Source organism: Lichenostomus cassidix, chromosome W, assembly GCF_008360975.1.
Source record: "Lichenostomus cassidix isolate B80296 chromosome W, HeHo_3.0, whole genome shotgun sequence".
NCBI classification, from domain to species: domain Eukaryota; kingdom Metazoa; phylum Chordata; class Aves; order Passeriformes; family Meliphagidae; genus Lichenostomus; species Lichenostomus cassidix.
In genome coordinates, this window is record NC_139510.1 from 12,333,277 (window position 1) to 12,353,374 (window position 20,098).

The 20,098-nt window shown below is 47.7% G+C and overlaps 1 protein-coding gene and 1 long non-coding RNA gene across 4 annotated transcripts in view; both read right to left on the reverse strand.

The window, feature by feature from the left end:
* LOC146425500 (uncharacterized) overlaps nucleotides 1-20,098 on the reverse strand; it is an 865,580-nt gene that overhangs the window by 752,915 nt on the left and 92,567 nt on the right. The gene's annotated exons all lie outside the window — the stretch shown is intronic.
* LOC146425513 (E3 ubiquitin-protein ligase KCMF1-like) overlaps nucleotides 1-20,098 on the reverse strand; it is a 107,382-nt gene that overhangs the window by 15,291 nt on the left and 71,993 nt on the right. For all 3 annotated transcript variants that reach the window (XM_085041662.1, XM_085041663.1, XM_085041664.1), the window contains exons 3-4: nucleotides 19,754-19,921; nucleotides 1,542-1,681 (exon numbers count right to left, since the gene is read on the reverse strand). In XM_085041662.1, the coding sequence (XP_084897788.1) occupies nucleotides 1,542-1,681; nucleotides 19,754-19,921 (308 nt within the window). The remainder of the gene's footprint in view (nucleotides 1-1,541; nucleotides 1,682-19,753; nucleotides 19,922-20,098) is intronic.

The window sequence follows — 20,098 nt, forward strand, 5'->3', positions numbered from 1 at the left end:
CAAAGCATGAGGCAAGCACATGTCTTGACCATACCTCCTCTTGGAATTTCTATCAGCTGAACACTGCTGGAACCAGGAGTGGTAGCTATGTTTGTTCTTTTCTATATTTTTTCTCTCTTTCTCTTTCTTCTTCTAATTCCCTCTTGGAGTTTTGAGTAACTTAAAATCAGATGGGCTTGGAGTTTGTTAAGTTGAATGGGCTGAAGTTAATGCTTTGTGAAATGCTTTATGTTGACTGAATGTTGCTCTAAATTGCCAAAGTTCTCTGATTTTCTGAAGTTGCCAGTAAAGTTTTTTTGTTGTTGTTTTTGTCTCTTGAGAATATCTTGTTGGTATTTCTACCGTGCATCTAACTCAGAGTACATGAAAAACTATAAGCCCTTTTAATAGGCTCCTCGAGAGAGTTTTTGGGCTCTTACAGCAGTTTTAATTCTTCTACTACTCGATATAAGGCCCTTAGCAGGTTCTAAGGAGAGAGATTCTTCTTCTCCCACATAAGTTTTCAAAAAATTTTCTTCAAGCATGCACATTTTTATAGGAATCTACAACAATTAGACAACAGTTCCCTGAATGTCCTTCTGTAATCATACATTCCTCAGGCATAAACAGTATTGACACACAAATATGAATATATTCCCTACTGCTGGAAAGATACCCAAATTTCTTGCTCAAGAGTTTAACCTAGGACTGATAACACACATAACTGTTGAATTAGTGAAGTGGGTGTTAGAAAGAAATACAAAACATACACCTGTATGATAAAGGGAAATCTAAAAAGAGGGCTATGGACTTTTCTAAAAAGAAAATTGTCTGAACACAAAGCAGTGCAAGCATGTAGTTTCTCAACACTGTAATGAGGGTTGAGAACAAACTATTTCTAATAGTATCAAAATCCAAGTTATTATCTTATTTTTTCCATAGCAAAGAAGCCACCTCACATTTCAGAAAAATTTCAGACTTTCTGGAACAAGTAACAGTAACATCTAGATGTAAAGACTTGAGAAGACTTGAGGAGAATGCTTACTGACAAAAACAGAAGCAAAACAACTGTTGCAGTGGGTTATTATATGGTGTATAATTGCTCTGCACCAATGGTCACTGTTGAAATCATCAGAAAAATCAAGTGGCAGGGTTGAGGGAAACAGCAAGGGCCACTTTATAAAAAAACCCCACCCAATATATTTAAAATCAACATTTTAATATTTCATTTTTTTTTATTTTTACAAAGGTTTAACCCTTTCTGTAACACTAGGATTTAGTGGCCTGCACACCAAGGATCCAGGGATTTGGCTGCATAACTTTGATGAGAGAGTGCTGTGAGAAACTCTATAGAGGGGTAAAGGTGATGATGAAGGCACTGTTAATAGCTCAAGGAGTCAACAGGGAAAACACCACCATAGTGTGTGTGTATGTATGTATGGTACATACCTTCCTAGTCAGCATTTAAATTAACACATACTTCAAGGAAAAAAACACCTCATTTTCTGGAAATTTTCATATACTTTCATTGTAATTGAAAAAAAAATGCTGAAGCGGCTTACCACCTCTGTTGATGTTTCTGAGTGTTCAGAAGCAACATGTTCTTGAAGAGACGTTTCTGTATAACCCATCTTTCCACAATAGGGACAAGTAAAGGACTGTGGCTGCTCTACAGAGAAAGCTTCTCCACCATAATACAAATCTGGAAAAAGATTATATTTTAGGAAGGGTTATTTTAAAGCAGGACAGCTCATTACTTTATTTATATAACTTCTTTATATATACACTTATGTGCATGTATTGACTATCAATTTCATTGATTATTTAATCAAAATAAACATTTTCCTTCTGCGCAAAGTGTATATGGCAATACTATAAAGCTGTTCAATGCCTCAGGTTCAATGCCTGAGGTTCCTGCCTCAACTACAGTCCTCTGGGAGTATTGAACAGAGGCTAGGTAGGCCCAGGCAAGGCCCCAGTATAGGGTGAGAAGCTGCTCACATTACTGAGTATAAACAAGACATCTTGAGTGTAAACAAGACACCCTTTTTTCAGTGGATGGGCCAGTTTTTTAGGGTTGTTTACCTCTTCGGGAGTAATGTCCCAGGCAATGGGAGGTGTTAACCACCCTATGAACCTGCCCAAATCCCTCCACACACCTTTCCACCCAGGAACTGGGTGCCTCAGGGCAGGATGATGACAAATTCCATTAATTCCATAGCTTAACAATGGTATTGGCTAATATTATTAACAGTATCGGACAGCTTATATAAGGATTAGCACTAACCGTGGGAGTCTGCAGTAAAAAATCATTCATATTCAAAGTCACCCTAGGCAGGGAGAAAGGGATATATTCATCCATAGTCATTGTTTGTTTCAAGATATTCCCAAACTCAGCAAAATAAACATAAGCAGTGTGGCTGCTGAATGCCGTGTGCCGCACAGGAGCTTACTACTTAAGAACTACTATTGACAATTACTAGAGCATGTGTGGTGGTTTTGATTGGCCCAAAACATCAGTGAAGTGTTTTTAACATCTAGGAGAAATTTGGACCCCTCAGAAGCTGTTGTAGTAGGCATGGGGAGGTGTCTGAGGGGTGGGGTGTGGCACAAAGATGGCTCCTGTGTGTCCTGAGTGCAAGTTCTGGAAGTTTTTACATCAAGTCCAGCAGAGCCAATCTCTGATGGCTCTGAAGGTGATGGACATGCTGCCGGCCAAGTTTGGGCCAATTGGAGGTGCTGGTTACGCCTCTGTGAAAACATATTTAAGAAAAATTCAAAACAAAGCAGACACGCACTTCTTTCATTTTGTAGTTGGAGGAGGAGGAGGTGGAGGTGAAAATATGTGAGGGAGAACAGCATGGAGATTGCCAAGGTCAGTGAAAAACGGGGGAGAAAGAGGTGCTCCAGTGCTTCCGGCACCGGAGCTGAAACTTTCTGCTAGCCGTGGTGGAAGCTATGGGGGGAGCAAGAAGTTTCTCCTGCAGCCCATGGAGTCCATAAGGATGCAGAAATCCACCCACAGCTCACTCCAGAGGAGCAGGTGGATGCCTGGAAAAGACTGTGAACCAGTGGGAGTCTCATCTAAGAGTTAAAACTGCAAAAGGCCTTGACTGGGAGAGAAAGGCCTTGCTCCTGGCATGGAAGCAGCCTGGCCTCAGCTCAGGAGAGTCTGCACAGCACCTTATGGACAAAAGAACTCATGTTGCAGCAGAATTCGGGCGGGATGTTGCTCATGAGATTGGACCCACACCAAAGAAGTTCCCAGAGGACTGTCTCTCGTGGGAAGGACCCCTGACTAAGTAGAGAACCTCTTTTCCTTATTGGAATGACCAGAGGATCCCTCAACCTGCCCCCTGTCTGTTGCTGGTTTGGAAAGAGAGAAAGGGGGGGGGGGTGAGTGCAGAGACTGCTTCTTAAGAGGGTGGGGGTGAGAGCAGAAAACTGTCTGGAGAGAGTGAGCAAGTAGAGATAAAGAGTATTTGTAGTAGAAGAATTGTGGTGATGAGTAAATTTGAGAATCTGCTCTGTGGACTGAAAAGAGACCCCACACCCTGCCCCCCCACCCGGCTTGTTGACTGTAAAGGAGGAAAGGGGGTGAATACTATAGGTTCGTAAGAGGGAGGGGGGAGTGAACAAAAACTGTATGAAAAGTTTATTTTTGCCTGCATTTATCCTCCAACTCTGTTAGGTAATTAAACACTTTTTGCAACTTCAAGCTTGGAGCCTGGTTGCCCTCTTTTCGTGCGTCCTCCTGGCAATGTCCTTATCGGAAACCCATGACAGCATGCAATACACATATAACAGCCCTTATCTTGTCTCACGTTCAGGCACCAAAAAGACTGTTGCAGATTGACCTTGGCTGAGTGCCAGGTGCCCAGTAAGCTGCTCTATCATTCCCCTTCCCATCGGGACAGGGGAGAGAATAAGATGGAAAACGACCAGTGGGTGAGATAAGGCAGTGTTATTGCAGTGAAAGGAAAGAAATAAGTGAGAGTCTGTACACGCATAAGCTAAGAAAAAGAGTCAGTGTCTACTTCCCATAAGCGAGTGATGGTCAGACACCTCCTGGGAAGCAGGGCTTCAGCACGCATAATGGTTCCTCTGGGAGGAAGAGTCACGAATGCCCCCCTTTATCCTCTCTCCCTTAGCTTTTATAACTGAGCTGACATCATATGGTATGGAAAATCCCTTTGGTTGATTTGGGTCAGCTGGCCTGGTTGTGTCCCCTCCCAGGATCTTGCCCAGTCCCACCCCTTTGATGGGGGAAGGTATGTCAGAGGGACAGCGCTGCTCAGCAGTAGCCAAAACAGTGGTCTGGTATCAGCACCCTTCCAGCTACTAATGCAAAGCACAGCACAGTGAGGGCTGTGAGCTTTACTTCAGTCAGACCCAATACAAGTGTAGAGAGGAATGTCCAACCTGGTGTCTGATACAGGTTCTGGGATTGTAAAGACAACTAAGAATTTGAGGGTTGAGATAAGGAGAGAGAGAGACCATAGAAAGGTTTGGGTCAATAAAAATAAACATTTTCCTTCTGCGCAAAGCGTATATGGCAATACTATAAAGCTGTTCAATGACTCAACTTCCAAAAGAATAAACAGACAACATGAGTTTTACGCTAGCAAACAACATTGCTCTTCCTGAATGTTAGAAAACTAAGTCTGATGGTGCTGGTGAACCATCACTTTTCTCCCCATCCTTGTTTTTACCATAGGTGAGCTTGTATTACAGGTAAAATCGCTGTAGATGCACTGTGCTCTCACAGCAAATCTATGTTAAATATTGTAATTTAAAATGACTCAGTGACACCAGCACTTCATATGTTGATATTGGTGCCATAGCTGAACCAGTGTTTAACAATACGAGGAGCTAATCTCTGGCTAAATGAATCATCTTCTAATAGTAAACCCTCAAGCTAAAATGTAGTCAATCTATCTAGACCTCAGGCTTGGCATTTTAAAGCTTAACTTCACGTAAGCAGCTCACATTTTTGCAAAAGGTAGCTGGAGGGTTTTGATCTTGTACCCTTATAAGCACCCAAGATGACCTTACACCACGGGGACTTAAACAGAAGTAACATAAGTTCTTAATATGATTTTCCTGGAAAATTGTATTACCTTATTTGCCTAGTTAACTCCTTGAAAATGGCAGGAACAGTGAGAAAACCATATGCTTCTACATAATACAAATAATAAAGCATCCTAATGGCTTAGTATGTAGAGTCTGTGGCTCACTGCCAGCAATTCTTTTTCAGAAACACCAAAACTGGGAAGTCTGCTCGGAACTTCTTTGCTGTTCTGTCAAAAAGTATAATTTCTATAGAGAGTCCTAGATATGCACATCCCTATTCTTTAATAGACCTATTGCAATGCTTTCTGCCCTTTGCTAGGACAGCATACCAATGTTTGTGCCCATTCAGCATTTTAAAGTTTATGTCTAACAAGCATCTTTTCCCAGAAACACTCTAGGAACTGAAAAACAATACAACTGTCACCATTCAGAATTTCACCTTCCCCATTCAGAAATACTAGATTGTGCATTGACTTACAGAAGAAGTGAGCCAACTAGGCTCATAAACACAAACGTGGGTGAAGCTGAAAGTCACTAGTGCTTCTTATTAATTTCCAGCAGTCTCACATGAGTTTTTATACTGATCCAAGTCTCTCAAAATTCAAGGCCATGACTAAAGCTCCTCCAGTAACCTCTCAGTAGCATATATTTCACAGCATTTCAAGGCTGCTAAGCACTAAAATAATTGATCAGGTGTGGCAGGTTGACCTTGGCTGGCCACCAAGTGCCCACCAAGCGCTCTCACTCTCCCCCTCCTCAACAGGACATGGGGAGGAAATAAGATGGAAAAGCTCATGGGTCAAGATAAAGACACGGAGGTTGCTTACCAGTGATTTTCAGGGGCAAAACAGACTCTTACATGGGGAAAATTAATTTATTGCAAATTAAAATAGTGTAAGATAGTAAAGAACAAAGACAAAACTAAAAACACATTCCCCCTCCACCCTTCCCAGGCTCAATTTCACTCATGATTCTTGTACCTCCTTCCCCCACAAGAAGTGCAGGCAGATGGGGAATAAGGGGTTGCAGTCAGTTCAAAACACTTCATCTCTGCTGCTAATTCTTCCTCACACTCTTCCCCTGCTCCAGAGTGGGGGGTCCCTCACACAGGATTCAGTCCTTCACAAAACTGCTCCAGCATGGGTCCTTTTCCACAGGGTACAGTCCTTCAGGAACAGACGGCTCTAGCACGGGTCACCCATTGGCCACAGATCCTGCCGGAAAAACCTGCTCCTACATAGGCTATTTCTCCACAGGCTGCAATTCCTGCCAGAAGCCTGTTCTGGTGCCTGGCTCTCCACAGGCTGCAGGGCTGCTCTGATGTGGTCCATCAAGGGCTGCAGGGGAACATCTGCTCCAGAGCCTGGAGTAACTCATCCCCCTGCTTCTTCTTCACTGACTTTGGTGTCTGCAGGGTTGTTCCTCTCACATTTTTCTCTCTTCCTTCACAGCTGCTGCACAGTGCTTTTTACCCTTTCTTAAATATTTTATCACAGAGGCATCACCAGCACTGCTGATTGGATCAGCTTTGACCAGTCTGTCTTGGAGCCAGCTGGAATTTGCTCTGTCTGACATGGGGGCAGCTTCTGGTGTCTTGTCACAGAAGCCACCTCTGCAGCCCCCCTGCCCACCCCCCCAAAGATCCTGGCAAGTATTCTTACAGACTTATGCAATTGCACACTAATTTCGCTAGATGTCCAAGCTATCCCTGACATCCATCTACTTGATTCATTGCCCCATCACAACCCAGAACTTGAACAAGGTTTCAAGCACAGATTACCACAGAATCACAGAATAGTTTGGGTTGGAAGGGACCTTAAAGATCATCTAGTTCCAACCCCCCTGCCATGGACAGGGATGTCAGTCACTAGATCAGATTACTCAGGGCCCCATCCAACCTGGCCTTGAACACTTCCAGGGATGGAGTATCCACAGCCTCTCTGGGCAACTAGTTCCAGTGCCTCACCACCCCCTGAGTAAAGAATTTCTTCTTAACATCTAATCTAAACCTGCCCTCTGTCAGTTTAAAACTGTTCCCCCTTATCCTATCGCTATCTATCCATGTAAAAAGTCGCTCTCTCTCTTTCTAGAAGCCCCCTTCACGTACTGGAAGGCCTCAATGAGGTCTTTCCAGAGCCTTCTCCAGGCTGAACAGCCCCAACTCTCAGCCTGTCTTCATAGAAGAGATGCTCCAGCCTTCAGATCATCTTCGTGGCCTCCTCTGGACCCGCTCTAACAGGTCCACGTCTTTCTTGTGCTGAGGACCCCAGACCTGGACACAGTACTCCAGGTGGGGTTTCATGAGGGCAGAGTAGAGGGGGAGAATCCCCTCCCTCGACCTGCTGGCCACACCTCTCTTGATGCAGCCCAGGATGTCATTGGCTTTCTGGGCTGTGAGTGCACACTGTTGGCTCATGTCCAGGTCTCCCTGGATGGCATCCCATCCTTCTGTTGTGTCAACTGCACCACTCAGCTTTGTGTCATCTGCAAACTTTCTGAGGATGCATTCTTTCTCACTGTCTATGTCATTGATGAAGATATTGAAGGGCCCCGGTCCCAAGACAGAGCCCTGAGGGACACCACTTGTCACCAGCCTCCACCTGGACATAGAGCCATTGACCACAACTCTCTGGCTGCATCCATCCAGCCAATTCCTTATCCACCGAGTAGTCCACTCTTCAAATTCCTGTCTCTCCAATTGGGAGATAAGGATGTCGTGTAGGACCATGTCAAAGGCCTTACAGAATTCTAGGTAGATGGCATTGCTTGGTCTTCCCTTGTCGACCATTGCAGTCACTCCATCATAAAAGGTCACCAGATATTGGTCAGGTACAATTTGCCCTTAGTGAAGCCATGCTGGCTGTCTTGGATCCCCTCCTTGCCTTGCATGTGCCTTAACATTGCTTCCATGAGGATCTGCTCCATGATCTTCCCAGGCATACCCAGAGGTGAGGCTCGCAGGTCTGCAGGTCCCCGGATCTTCCTTTCTCCCCTCTTTAAAAATAGGAGTGATGGTTCCCTTTTTCCAGTCACCGGGAACTTTTGCCTGACTGCCATGACTTTTCAAAAATGATGGAGAGTGGCTTGGCAAGAACATCAGCCAGTTCTCTCACAACCTTGTGATGCATCTCATCAGGCCCCATAAACTTGTGGCTATTCAGTTTCATCAAGTGGTCTCAAACCTGCTCTTTGCTTACAGTGGGAGGGCCTTTGCTACTCCAACCCCCACCTAGAGGTTCAGGGACTTGAGAGACAGGAGAAACCTGACTGCCAGTGAAGACTGAGGTGAAGAATTATCAATTGCAACCAGTTCTCCCTTCTCATTTATTGGGGGGGGGGTGTACACTCCTTGGCCTTTCTTTTCCGACCTCTGTATTTTTAGAATTCCTTCTTTTTATTCTTAACCTCCCTTGCTAAGTTCCATTCCATCTGTGCCTTTGTGGCTAGCACAGGTTTTTCCCATGAGAAATTTTCTTGTGTTTTATAAATAAAGATAAAGTTTGGATGTTGTTGGAACAGTGTCCCAGAACTTGGACAGTGCAGGCCTGGCCAATCAGGCCTGGGGGAAGGCTTCTGACTGACCAATCTGGGTGACTTTTGAGAACTTTATAAATGTGATGAAATCGAAACAATAAAGGTCATTCCTTCTTGCCACTGAGAACCGATGCATTCATTACTCTGCTAGCTGCTCAACAGCGACATCTGGTGACCACCGACGTGTACTGCGTTCGATTGCAGGTACGCGGCAGTCTTGCCCCCGGGCCCGACCCCCACCCCGCCTGCCCTGAGGCATGGCTGATTCTGATGCGGACATGGACCCCCCCATTCCTGCCGATGGGCTCTTGCGGGCCTTTTTGGAGGTCTCTGAGGATGACCCTGCGTCCGATCAGTCGCCGCGGGTCGCTCGGGCTTTGTTGGACTGGGTCGCGGGCCACGTGTCCCGGGCCGTTTGGGATGTGGCGCTGGACTGTGATTTTTGGTTTGTGGTCGGCCGCGCTTTGGTCATGGAGTGGATGCGGGGTGATCGATCTACGGTCCGTTTCCATGGGGTTTGGAGAGACATTTGGGACGCGTTGGAAGGGCAAGCGTTCTATGACTCGCAGCTATCGGCTTGCGCGGGCGTGGAGCCCCTGCTCTCGGCCGTGGGGCGGAGTGTGAAGGACGCGCCGACCCAGACGGATTCTGACGTCCCGTCCCTGGCAGCGGATGCGGCCGCGAGGCCTCAGTTTGTTTCTCCAGCTGACCTACCGAAGCGCACTTATGTCCACCCGACGGAGCAGCTGGCCGGGCTGCAGAAGGATGGAGGGTCGCGGGCCGGCTCTGACACGGCCGCCGCGCAGGTCCCCCCGCCTCTGCCGCCGCGATGTGCGCAGCCTCAGAAACCCCCCCCCTCCCCTGCGGAATGGCGCCGGGCTGCCCCTCCCCCATGGGCAGCCGGGATGTGCGGCGGGGGCTGGTAGGGTGGGGGTGGGGAGTGCTGCGGAGGACCGGGAGTCCCGGCTGCTCGCTTTGGCTGCAGGCCAGCCGCTTGCGGCTGCGGAGGTTCCGGCTCCGGATTTGCTGGTGGTTTCGGCCGGCGCGGGGGTTTCCGCGCGGGCGGCGGCCGGCTCGGGAGAGGCCGGCGTTATGCCGAGCCCGCCCGGCGCGCCGGCGGCGCAGCCCCGGGCCGCGGTGGCCGCGGGTGCGGCCGGTCCCGTGGCGTCAGGGTCGTGTGAGCAGGCGCCGGCTCAGCCGCCGGCTGCGGCCGGGGCCCGGCAGTCGGGGTCACTCCCCAGGGCGGTCGTGGGGCCGGAGGGGGAGCCGCCGGCGAGCGGTGCTTCCGCCGCGGGGGCATTGATTGGCGTTCCCGCGGGTGCGGGGCCGACCCGGCTTCCCTGCGGCTCGGCGGACGTGGCGTCCGTGCCGGGCGCGATGGTTTTTCCTCCGCTTTCGTTTTTCCATGATTTGCTGGCCGAAGTGGCTGAGATTCGGCAGCGGATGGAGGTCTGCTCGTGCAGGCCCCACGGTCCGTGTGGGGCTGCCCAGGGAGTCCATCCCCCGGGTTTCCGGGTGGGGTCTGGACTTCCTGGCGGCCCGACGGCCGGCTTGGTGCCGGCGGCAAGGGGCTGCTTTGGCCCCGGGCGGGTGCCGGTTCCCCTGTCGGGTTCTGTGGCAAGTGAGGCCCTGGCGCGGCGTGCTGGCGCTGTGCCGGCGGGCGTGGCTGGCGTGCCCGGCGGCGCGCCGGTGGCACCGCCGTCTTCCTGCCCCTCCCCCGTCCCGGTCACCGCGCAGTTTCTTGGCGGGGACGCTGCCTCCGGCCGCTCGCCGTCCTTTGTGATGGGGAGTGCTGATTGCAAGCCCTGCTCCGACGACTCGGACGGTGATGAGGAGAGGTTTCTTCCTCCTGGGCGGAGGCTCGCGCGGGCGACGAGAAAGAAAGGGCATTGGGCTCTGTCGAACCCCTGGAGACGCCGTAACGGCATGGGGGTTTTTCGCCCGCGCGACCCCCTGCAGTTCTGGGAATCGGTGAAGCAGGGTGCACTGGAGGCAGGGGACTGGGAACTTCTAGAGAATATTGGATTGCCCAAACAGAGGGAGGAGTGCGAATCTGCTGTGGCAGGTTCGGATGGTGATGGCTTCCCTCAGGGGGACGTTCAGGCTTTTCCAGTGTATGTGCCTGGCCCAGATGCTATGGACACAAGGAACAGCCATTCCACCATCGCCTGGCGCATGACAAATGACCTGGCGACCAAGGTCGCGACATTCGGGGTGTCTTCTCCGGCAGTGATGCAAGTTCTTAGAATGATAAATAGTGATTTGCTTGCTCCATTTGATATTATGTATCTGGCTCAGGTGCTGTTTCACCCCGTACAATACAGTGCCTTTGAGGACAATTGGAAAGCGCTGGTCGAGGATCAGCTGTGGAAAAATGTGTCTTTGCCTGCCGAGGACCCTAGGCGCATGGTTGGGGTTGATATCCTCATGGGTAAGGGACCTTTCTCCAACCCCAACGTTCAAGCTGCCTGGGATCCTCGGATCCTGGAGCAAGCCCAACAGCTCGGTATGGGAGCCATTTTAAAGACAATTGAGATGGTTGCCCCACAAACATGGTATACACCGATACGGCAGGGGCAATCTGAACTTTACATGTCATTTCTTGAGAAGCTGGCAGCAGCCTTGGAAAAGCAGGTTGATGATCCGTCCACGAGACAGATCTTGATGAAACACTTAGCAAGGGACAATGCCAATGATGAATGTAGAAGGATCATCAATGCCCTACCGGGGGATCCTTCTGTGCAGGAGATGGTGCGAGCTTGTGCCAGGGTGCAGTCCGAAAATCAGGGAAAAGTTGCCTTGGCTGCATTTTTGTCCTCAGATCAGGGACCCGCTGATCAGGATAAAAAACAGCCCAAATCTGGGAACAAACGGAAACGGGTCAAATCTAAACAGAAAGATAATTCCGGGAAGAAGGGAAATTCAGGGACCGAGACTCCTCAGTGCAAGAGGTGTGGTAGGCCAGGTCACACTTCAGACTACTGCAGGTCACAGTACCATGTAGATGGTCGACCCCTGTCGGGAAACGTGATGAGGGGTGCAAAAAGGGGGATTTGCCCCCCATCACAACAGTTCCCCCAGAACAAGGTGATGGCCCAAGCTTACCCGGTCAATGTGGAGGAGGCACCAAAGGCTCAGCCCGAGTCAACGCCTACACCGCAGCAACAGTCGTCTTAGAATCTGACGATGCCCACAGGGTTCCCTTGGAGGTGGATGGTTCCCTGGATCAGGGAACCAGTGCACTGCTTATGGCAGGGCCTGAGGCCACTAGCCAAGGAATCCTGGTTCTTCCAGAGTTCATAGATGCTGGTTTCAAGGGCCAAATTCAAGCTACGGATTCCACTCCTGATCCTCCTGTCACCATTCCTGCGCACACTCGTCTTGCTCACTTGTTGCCTTGTGAGTCTCCTGTTCCCAGGGTAGACCAGCAAGTTGGCGGAGGTGACGGCACTGAACTGCCAGGACTTCCGCAGGTCTACTGGGCTGCATCTATCTCCAATGAGTCACCACAGATGACATGTACCCTCATCATGCCGAAAGCACGTCCACATTGAGTTCGAGTCCGAGGTTTGATCGATACAGGTGCTGATGCAACGATCCTTTCCGCCGCTTCGTGGCCTCCTACGTGGCCTTTGTGCCCAGTGGGACCGAATATCGTGGGGTTAGGGGGAACAATGCAGAGTCGATTGAGTAAGCGACCTGTGTTGGTGAAGGATCCAGAGGGACACACGGCCTCCATTCGGCCTTATGTCACTCCAGCTCCAGTGAACCTCTGGGGACGGGACGTGTTGGCAGCTTGGGGGGTGCGGATCACGACAAATTTTTGATAGGGGTCACTGTGTGCAAGGGCGCACCATATTCCACGCTGTCTTTACGATGGCTGACAAAAACACCAATATGGGAACCACAGTGGCCCTTGCCGAAAGAGAAATTAGTCGCCCTTTGTCAGCTGGTTCAGGAGCAACTGAAACAGGGACACATAGAACCTTCTACCAGTCCCTGGAATACCCCAGTTTTTGTGATTAAGAAAAAATCGGGGAAATGGAGACTGTTGCAAGATCTCCGGAAAGTCAATGCAGTGATGGAAAGTATGGGGAGTTTACAGCCTGGCATGCCTTCACCCACGATGTTTCCCACTGAGTGGGAAATTTTGATCGTTGATTTGAAGGATTGCTTTTTTACAATCCCTTTGCACCCCAATGACAGACCAAAGTTTGCCTTTACTGTGCCTGCAATTAACAATGCGGAGCCTGTAAAGCGGTTTCAATGGAAAGTGTTACCTCAGGGCATGAAAAATAGCCCGACTATCTGTCAATGGTATGTCGCGCAGGCCTTATCCGGACTTCGTGAGCAGTTTCATGAGGCACTCTGCTACCATTATATGGATGATATCCTGGTGGCAGCAGCCACCCAGGATGAGTTGCGGAGGTTACAGCCTCGACTGCTCGATGCCTTGCACTCCTATGGGTTGCAAGTTGCTCCGGAAAAGGTTCAACAACAGCCTCCTTGGAAATATTTGGGAGTAAAAATTTTGGATCGAGCCATACAGCATCAAGAGGTGCAGTTCTCAGACACTATTAAGACTCTAAATGATGCCCAAAAGTTGTTAAGCATCATCAACTGGTTACGCCTATATTTGGGACTGACCAATGCACAACTTTCCCCACTTTTTAATATATTAAAGGGGGACTCTGACCTAAACTCACCTCGACAATTGACTCCCGAGGCGCGACGAGTGCTGAACGAAGTGCAGCAAGCTGTTTCCGCTCATCAGGTTTATCGAGTGGACCCCTCTACTGATATCACTGTTTTCATTACTGCTCCAGACCTCCAACCTACAGGTATCATTGGCTAGTGGAACAAACAATGGGATGATCCTTTGCACATCCTGGAATGGGTCTTTTTGCCCCATCAGCCAAAAAAGACAGCACCCACATTGTTCGAATTGATAGCCTGCCTGATAATTAAATGCCGATATCGGTGTTTGCAATTGATGGCGGCTGATCCCGCAACGATTGTTGTCCCAGTACCACGGGACAATTTCGAATGGAGTCTTGCTAATAGCGCTCCTTTGCAAAGTGCACTGCAAAATTTCTCAGGGCAGATTGCTTATCATCTGCCCAGTCACAAATTGCTGCAGTTGGCAAATTCAGTCAATCTCATGTTGCGGCCAAAGAACAGCCGGGTGCCAGTCCATGGACCCACCGTCTTTACGGACGGTTCTGGGAGAACAGGAAAGGCCATTGTTACCTGGAAGGAAGGATCTGAGTGGCAGGTGCTGAAAGGCCACGAGACAGGCTCTGCTCAACTGGTTGAATTGAAGGCAGTTGCCATGGCTTTTCAGCGGTTCTCTCAGGTGCCTTTGAATTTGGTCACCGACTCTGCTTATGTAGCAGACATAACCAAACGTTTGGATTGCTCACTTCTAAAAGAAGTCAATAACGCGACTCTGTTTTCGCTATTGCGAACCCTGTGGAAGGCGATTCAGGCTCGAGTGCATCCATATTATATTCTGCACATTCGAAGCCACACCAATTTACCAGGCTTTTTAACAGAAGGCAATGCCAGGGCTGACATGTTAGCCAACCCTGCATGGGTGGCACCTCAGCCTGACAAAATTGCACAAGCCAAGGCATCGCACAATTTCTTTCATCAGAGTACACATACCCTGCAGAAGCAGTTTCGATTGACGCCAACTGAGGCTCGTGACATTGTCAGTGCTTGTGCTGACTGCCACGGACTCGCTGCACCTCTGCCATCGGGGGTGAACCCCAGAGGTCTAAAGGCCTTGCAGCTGTGGCAGACGGATGTGACACACATTCCAGAATTTGGCCGAGTCAAATATGTGCATGTGTCTATTGACACTTTCTCCTCAGCTATGTGGGCGACTGCCCATACTGGAGAGAAAAGTCGTGATGCCATTGCCCATTGGAAATTAGCCTTCTCAGTCCTGGGGGTGCCAGCCACTGTGAAAACCGACAATGGTCCTGCCTACGCCTCGCAGAAGACGCAGCAGTTTTTGCACCTATGGGGTGTAGACCATACGTTCGGTATTCCGCATTCTCCTACTGGCCAAGCCATTGTGGAATGCGCTCATGGTACTCTGAAGCGTGTCTTGGAAAGGCAAAAAGGGGGAATGCATGGGGAAACACCACAGAGTTGATTGGAGAAAGCTTTGTACACAATCAATCATCTTACGGTGCCACCAAACTCGAATAATCCTGTGATTTTGAACCACTTTATTTCATTGCAGTCATCAGGCGAGTTGCGTTTGCCCTGGGCGAAGGTATGGGTACGGAACCTACTTACTAACACCTGGGAAGGCCCTCATGAGCTTATTGCTTGGGGTCGAGGGTATGCTTGCGTCTCCACAGATACTGGGGTACGATGGCTGCCTGCAAAATGCGTCCGCCCTGACCTGCGGCTCCCGAGACAGAACCAGCAACCTCAAAATAACAACCAGAATGCCGAACACCAACCAAGTGATCCTTCTGATGATGACCAAGAAGCCGGTCCATCCACAAGCAGAGACTGAAACTCATTCATGGAGTCAGAAAGCAAGGACTTTGAAAGCATGTTTTGTTGAATTACAGATTTATATGTAGATTTAGTTTTATATATACTTTATCTAGGGTATTGCATGGGGCCTCTTTGACCATCTTAATCAGCATCAGGTTCAGGTTCTGTTCGGTGGCTGGCCACCTCCGAACAGACCCCTTGAGTTTCAACCAGGCTCTGTTTGGTAACTGGCCATTACCAAACAGATCCTTCATGCTGATCCACTGGGGCTCACAAGCAATGCCTTCTGTTCTTAAACAAAAAGGGGGAGCTGTGGCTAGCACAGCCTTAGCTTTCCTGACCCCATTCCTATTCATCCAAACCCTGTCCCTGTACTCTCCCCAGGTCACCTGTCCCTGCTCCTACTGGCTGTGCATTTCCTTCTAACTCCTCACTTTGAGGAGCAGATCTTTGCTCAGCCATGCCAGTTTCCAGCCTGCCTTGCTCAATTTCCTACAGACTGGGATAGGGAGCTCTTGCACTCTTAAGTAAAGTGGCCTTAAAGAGTTGCGAGCTCTGGTCAACCCCTCTGTCCTTAAGGACAGTTACCCAGGGTATCTCATTCACCAACTCCTTAAACAGCTGGAAGTTCTCTCTTGCAAAGTTCAGGGTCTTGATTTTGATCCTCGCCAGGCTCATGCTCCTTGAGATCACAAACTCAACCAGGGCACGGTCGCTACAGCCCAGGCGTCCTCCAGTCTTAACCTCTTTAATGGGCTCATCTGCAGTGGTGAGCACCAGGTCCAGTAATGAATGCCTCACCTCTGGTTGGTTTGTCTAATACCTGGACCAGGAAGTTGTCCTCTACACACTCCAGGAGTCTCCTGGATTGCTTACAGCCAGCTGTATTGCTTTCCCAGCAAATGTCCAGGTGGTTGAAATCTGAAATCCTCCATCAGGATGAGAGCTTACAAGTGCAATGCTTCCTGTAGCTGAAACAAGAAAGCCTTGTCGACAGGATCCCCCTGATCAGTCAGCCTCTAGTAGACCCCCACCACCAGGTATCCTTTGTTGGCCTGGTCCTTGATTTTTACCCACATACTCTCAACCTTTCTATGCCCATCTTTGGCTTACCAACAGGACTGAAGTAGGTATCTCCTTCCCACATTGATTCTAGTTTAAAGTTCTCTTGATTAGTCCCACCAGCTTAAGCCCATAGACCCATTTTTCCCATCCAGGACGGGTGGATCCCATCAGGCCCCAGCATACGTTGTCGTCAATGGTTTAAAACCCCAAAGTTTTGGTACAGGCACCAGTCTTGGAGCCAGGTATTGATATCCTGGGCTTGCCTGTTTCTTCCAAAGTCTCCTTCCATTACTGGAAGGATTGAGGAAAACACTACCTGTGCTCCTGAACTTTTTAGCATTCTTCCCTGGGCTCTCAAAGTCTGTTTTGATTGACCTCACTTTTTTTTTTTTGCGACATCATTTGTACATTGTTGAAAGAGCGGGAATGGATAGTAGCCTGAAGGTTGAATTAGGCTCTTCAATCTTGTGGCAACGTCCCTAATTCAGGCCCCAGGAAGGCAGCAAGCTTCCCTGAAAAGAGGGTCTGGTCTACAAACAGGTGCTTCTGCTCCACATGGGAGGGAATCAATGACCATAACTTGATGTTGTTTCTTCTTGGAGCTGGTCTTAATACAGGTTTTGTTGCGAGGGCTTGGTCTCTCTGACCTTGACAAAACTGCTTGCACAGGTTCCTCCTCTTTCTCATTATGAGCTTCATTTACCGTACCCATGGCCTTGTACCTGTTCCATAAGGGTATGTGAGAGAGTAATTTAGAGGGTAAGGAGGTTACTTTCTCTTACTGCTCCATGCTGTAACTTTCTTCTACCTTTCCTTATCCATTGTGATACTGCCTTCCTCCTGGCACAAAGCAGATCCTGGACCTGCCTCCATAGTGGCCATGTCGAGTTGGCTTCTATACATCATAGATGGCAGAGTACAGCTCCAGTGATGAATCTCCCTCTTAGACTCTCGAATACTCCTCATTCTGCTGTTCACCTCCTCCTGTAGCTGAGCCACCAAGCAGAGCACTTCATCAATATGGTCACAGCTCCCACTGTCTTGCTTGCAATCACTTTCCATCTGTAGGAATATCCCTTCTGACGTACCACAGCCAGAAACCTGGGTTGTCGCATCCTTGAATAGGAGCTCTGTCTGTATGGCTCCATTGGTGTTCCCAGATGCTATAAGCTCAGGAGAAGCAGAGGACACTGCTTTTTGCCAGGTGGCTACCATGCTGCTGCTGCTGCTGTGTGCCCGCCTGCTAGGAATATACATGCTCATTCTTTGCAGCCAGCTGGACTGATTGTTTTTGCCTGCTTAAATCTCCTGTGCTGCTTGGTGCAGGCTCTGCCGTTTGCTGTCTCTTTCAGTGTGTGTGGGGTCAGTTCCTTGGGGAACACCCCCTGTTTAAGACAAGCCTCTACTTGTCCACATGTATCCCTTGTGGATTTAAAAAAAATATGAGTAACATACTCTAATCCAAAGGTGTGTTTACTTAGAGACTTTCAAAGAAACATATTGTGGTTTCCTAGATGTTTTCTAGATGCACAGAACATTCACAAAATGGTTGGAAGAACTTTTAAAAAGTCAACATTGTTAACTTATAGCTCCATAAGCAAGCATATATCAGTCCTCTTTTCCCTATGAATCATGTACACTTAATGTTTATGATGATGCTGTCATTTAACCCTATATGTAATATACAAGAATAACTGTCATCAGGGGACAAATATGTTTAAACCATATATCTCAAATAGTGACCAGAACATTGAATTAATATATACTGTTACACAAATATTTTTACCTTATGAATAAGCAGAAAAGTAAAGTTAAAGAAGGAATATATAGAAACTTCAATGATATTATTTTAAAAAACTAGATTTGTATATTTAAATTTGTCTTTCCAAACTGGATTCTCAGAGCACAAATTTCAAAGTCATTACAAGGCAGGCTTAGGGCAAGCAGCTACTGGAGAATTAGACATGAACAAGATACTTCTCTGCTCAGAGAGCTCTGAGAAAGAAGCTATATTGAGCTTTAAATGCATCTAGGAAATAGCATAATGTGTATACTCAATACTTTTTTTAAATCAAAAAGCTAAAAAAATTACTAAAAAAAAGAAAAACTTAAGAAACAATATCTACACTACAGTCACAGAATTGTTAGGTTTGGAAGGGACCTCTAGAGGTCATCTAGTCCAAACCTGCCAAGGCAGGGTCACCTAGAGCAGGTTACACAGGAACACATCTGGGCAGGTTTTGAATGTCTCCAGAGAGGGAGACTCCATGCCCTCCCTGGGCAGCCTGTTCCAGTGCTCTGCCACCCTCAATGGAAAGAGGTTCTTTCTCATGTTGAGGTGGAATTTCTTGAGTTTTAGCTTATGGCCATTGTTCCTTGTCCTGTCACTGGGCACCACTGAACAGTCTGGCACCATCCTCTTGGCACCTGCATTTGAGATATTTATATGCATTAATAAGATCCCCTCTCAGTCTTCTCCAGACTAACCAGGCCCAGCTCCTGCAGTATCTCCTCATAAGAGAGATGCTCCAGACTCCTAATCATCTTTGTGGCCTCTGCTGGACCCTCTTCAGTAGCTCCTTGTCTTTCTTATACTGAGGAGCCCAGAACTGGACACAGCACTCCAGATGTGGCCTCACTAGGACTGAGTAGAGGAGCAGGATCACCTCCCTCAACCTGCTGGCCACACGCTTTCTAATGCACCCCAGGATCCTATTGGCTCTCCTGGCCACAAGGGCACACTGCCAGCTCATGGTCAGCTTGTTATCCACCAAGACTCCCAGGTCTTTCTCTGCAGAGCTGCTCTCTAGTAGGTCAGCCCCCAAACTATACTGGTACTTGGGGTTATTCCTCCCCAGGTGCAGGACCCTACACTTGCCCTTGTTGAACCTCATTAGGTTTCTTTCCACCCAACTCTCCAGCCTATCAAGAATCAATACAAACAGTTTTTATTAAAACATTAGCCTTGTGGGCTTAAAACAGGTATATGAAGAAATAAGCATCCACTGTTTTAAATGCAAATATTTGCTATGAAAGTATCTCCTGAATTACAACACTCATGTTATAAATATGATGTGATAGAAATGACTCAGGTAAGAAAAACAGTAAGAGCACTACTTCCTAGCCCTTGCCACTAGTCTTCCACATTCAGTACAGCCTACCACCCTTGCTGCATTAACATCCCCTGATGTAACTACAAAACAACATTTTCCCTAAACTCTCACTATTATTTCTCTTCTTCATTGTGGTACTTTCTGGTACAATATATTGGGGGAAGGAGGGGTGGGTGCATGTAGTTTTGTTGCACCTTTCAAAATGAAAGTTAATTTAGGAGCAATCCTTTTTATCAGATATCTATCTAATAGTCTAATAATTTGCTGTGTGCCAAAACACTTAACCCAAAAGAAGAAAACATATTTCATATGCTAGAACCAGAGACAGAACAAGCTTTTTATCAAGAGACAGGAATTTGCTATGATTTTCAGCATGCTATTTAGAGGGAAAAATGTTCCCAAGTAGTGAAATAAAATTCAAGTTTTTAACTACTGCAAAAAGCTTTAATATAAATTAAATTATTACTTACCAAAATCTACTCTTGTTAGTATGCACTGCATTGGATGGTCAGTTGTATGCCTCGTTGTTGTTGCACCACTCTCATAACAAGTTGCACACAAATCGTAATCGTAGCAAATTAAACACTTGTATCTGCGACCTCGAAAATTTCCTTTTAAACATGCATCACAGCTGACACCTGTGAACAAAGAAAATTGCTTAAAACAACAATAATTTCACATTTGTTTAATGATACAGATTTGTTGCTATAGCCCCCAACAATGAAAGGAATTCAACCAATAAGCTTTTATGGAGCTGATGCACAATAAAACTCAATTTTAAGCATATTTATATCTTTAAAAAGGCAGTAATCATC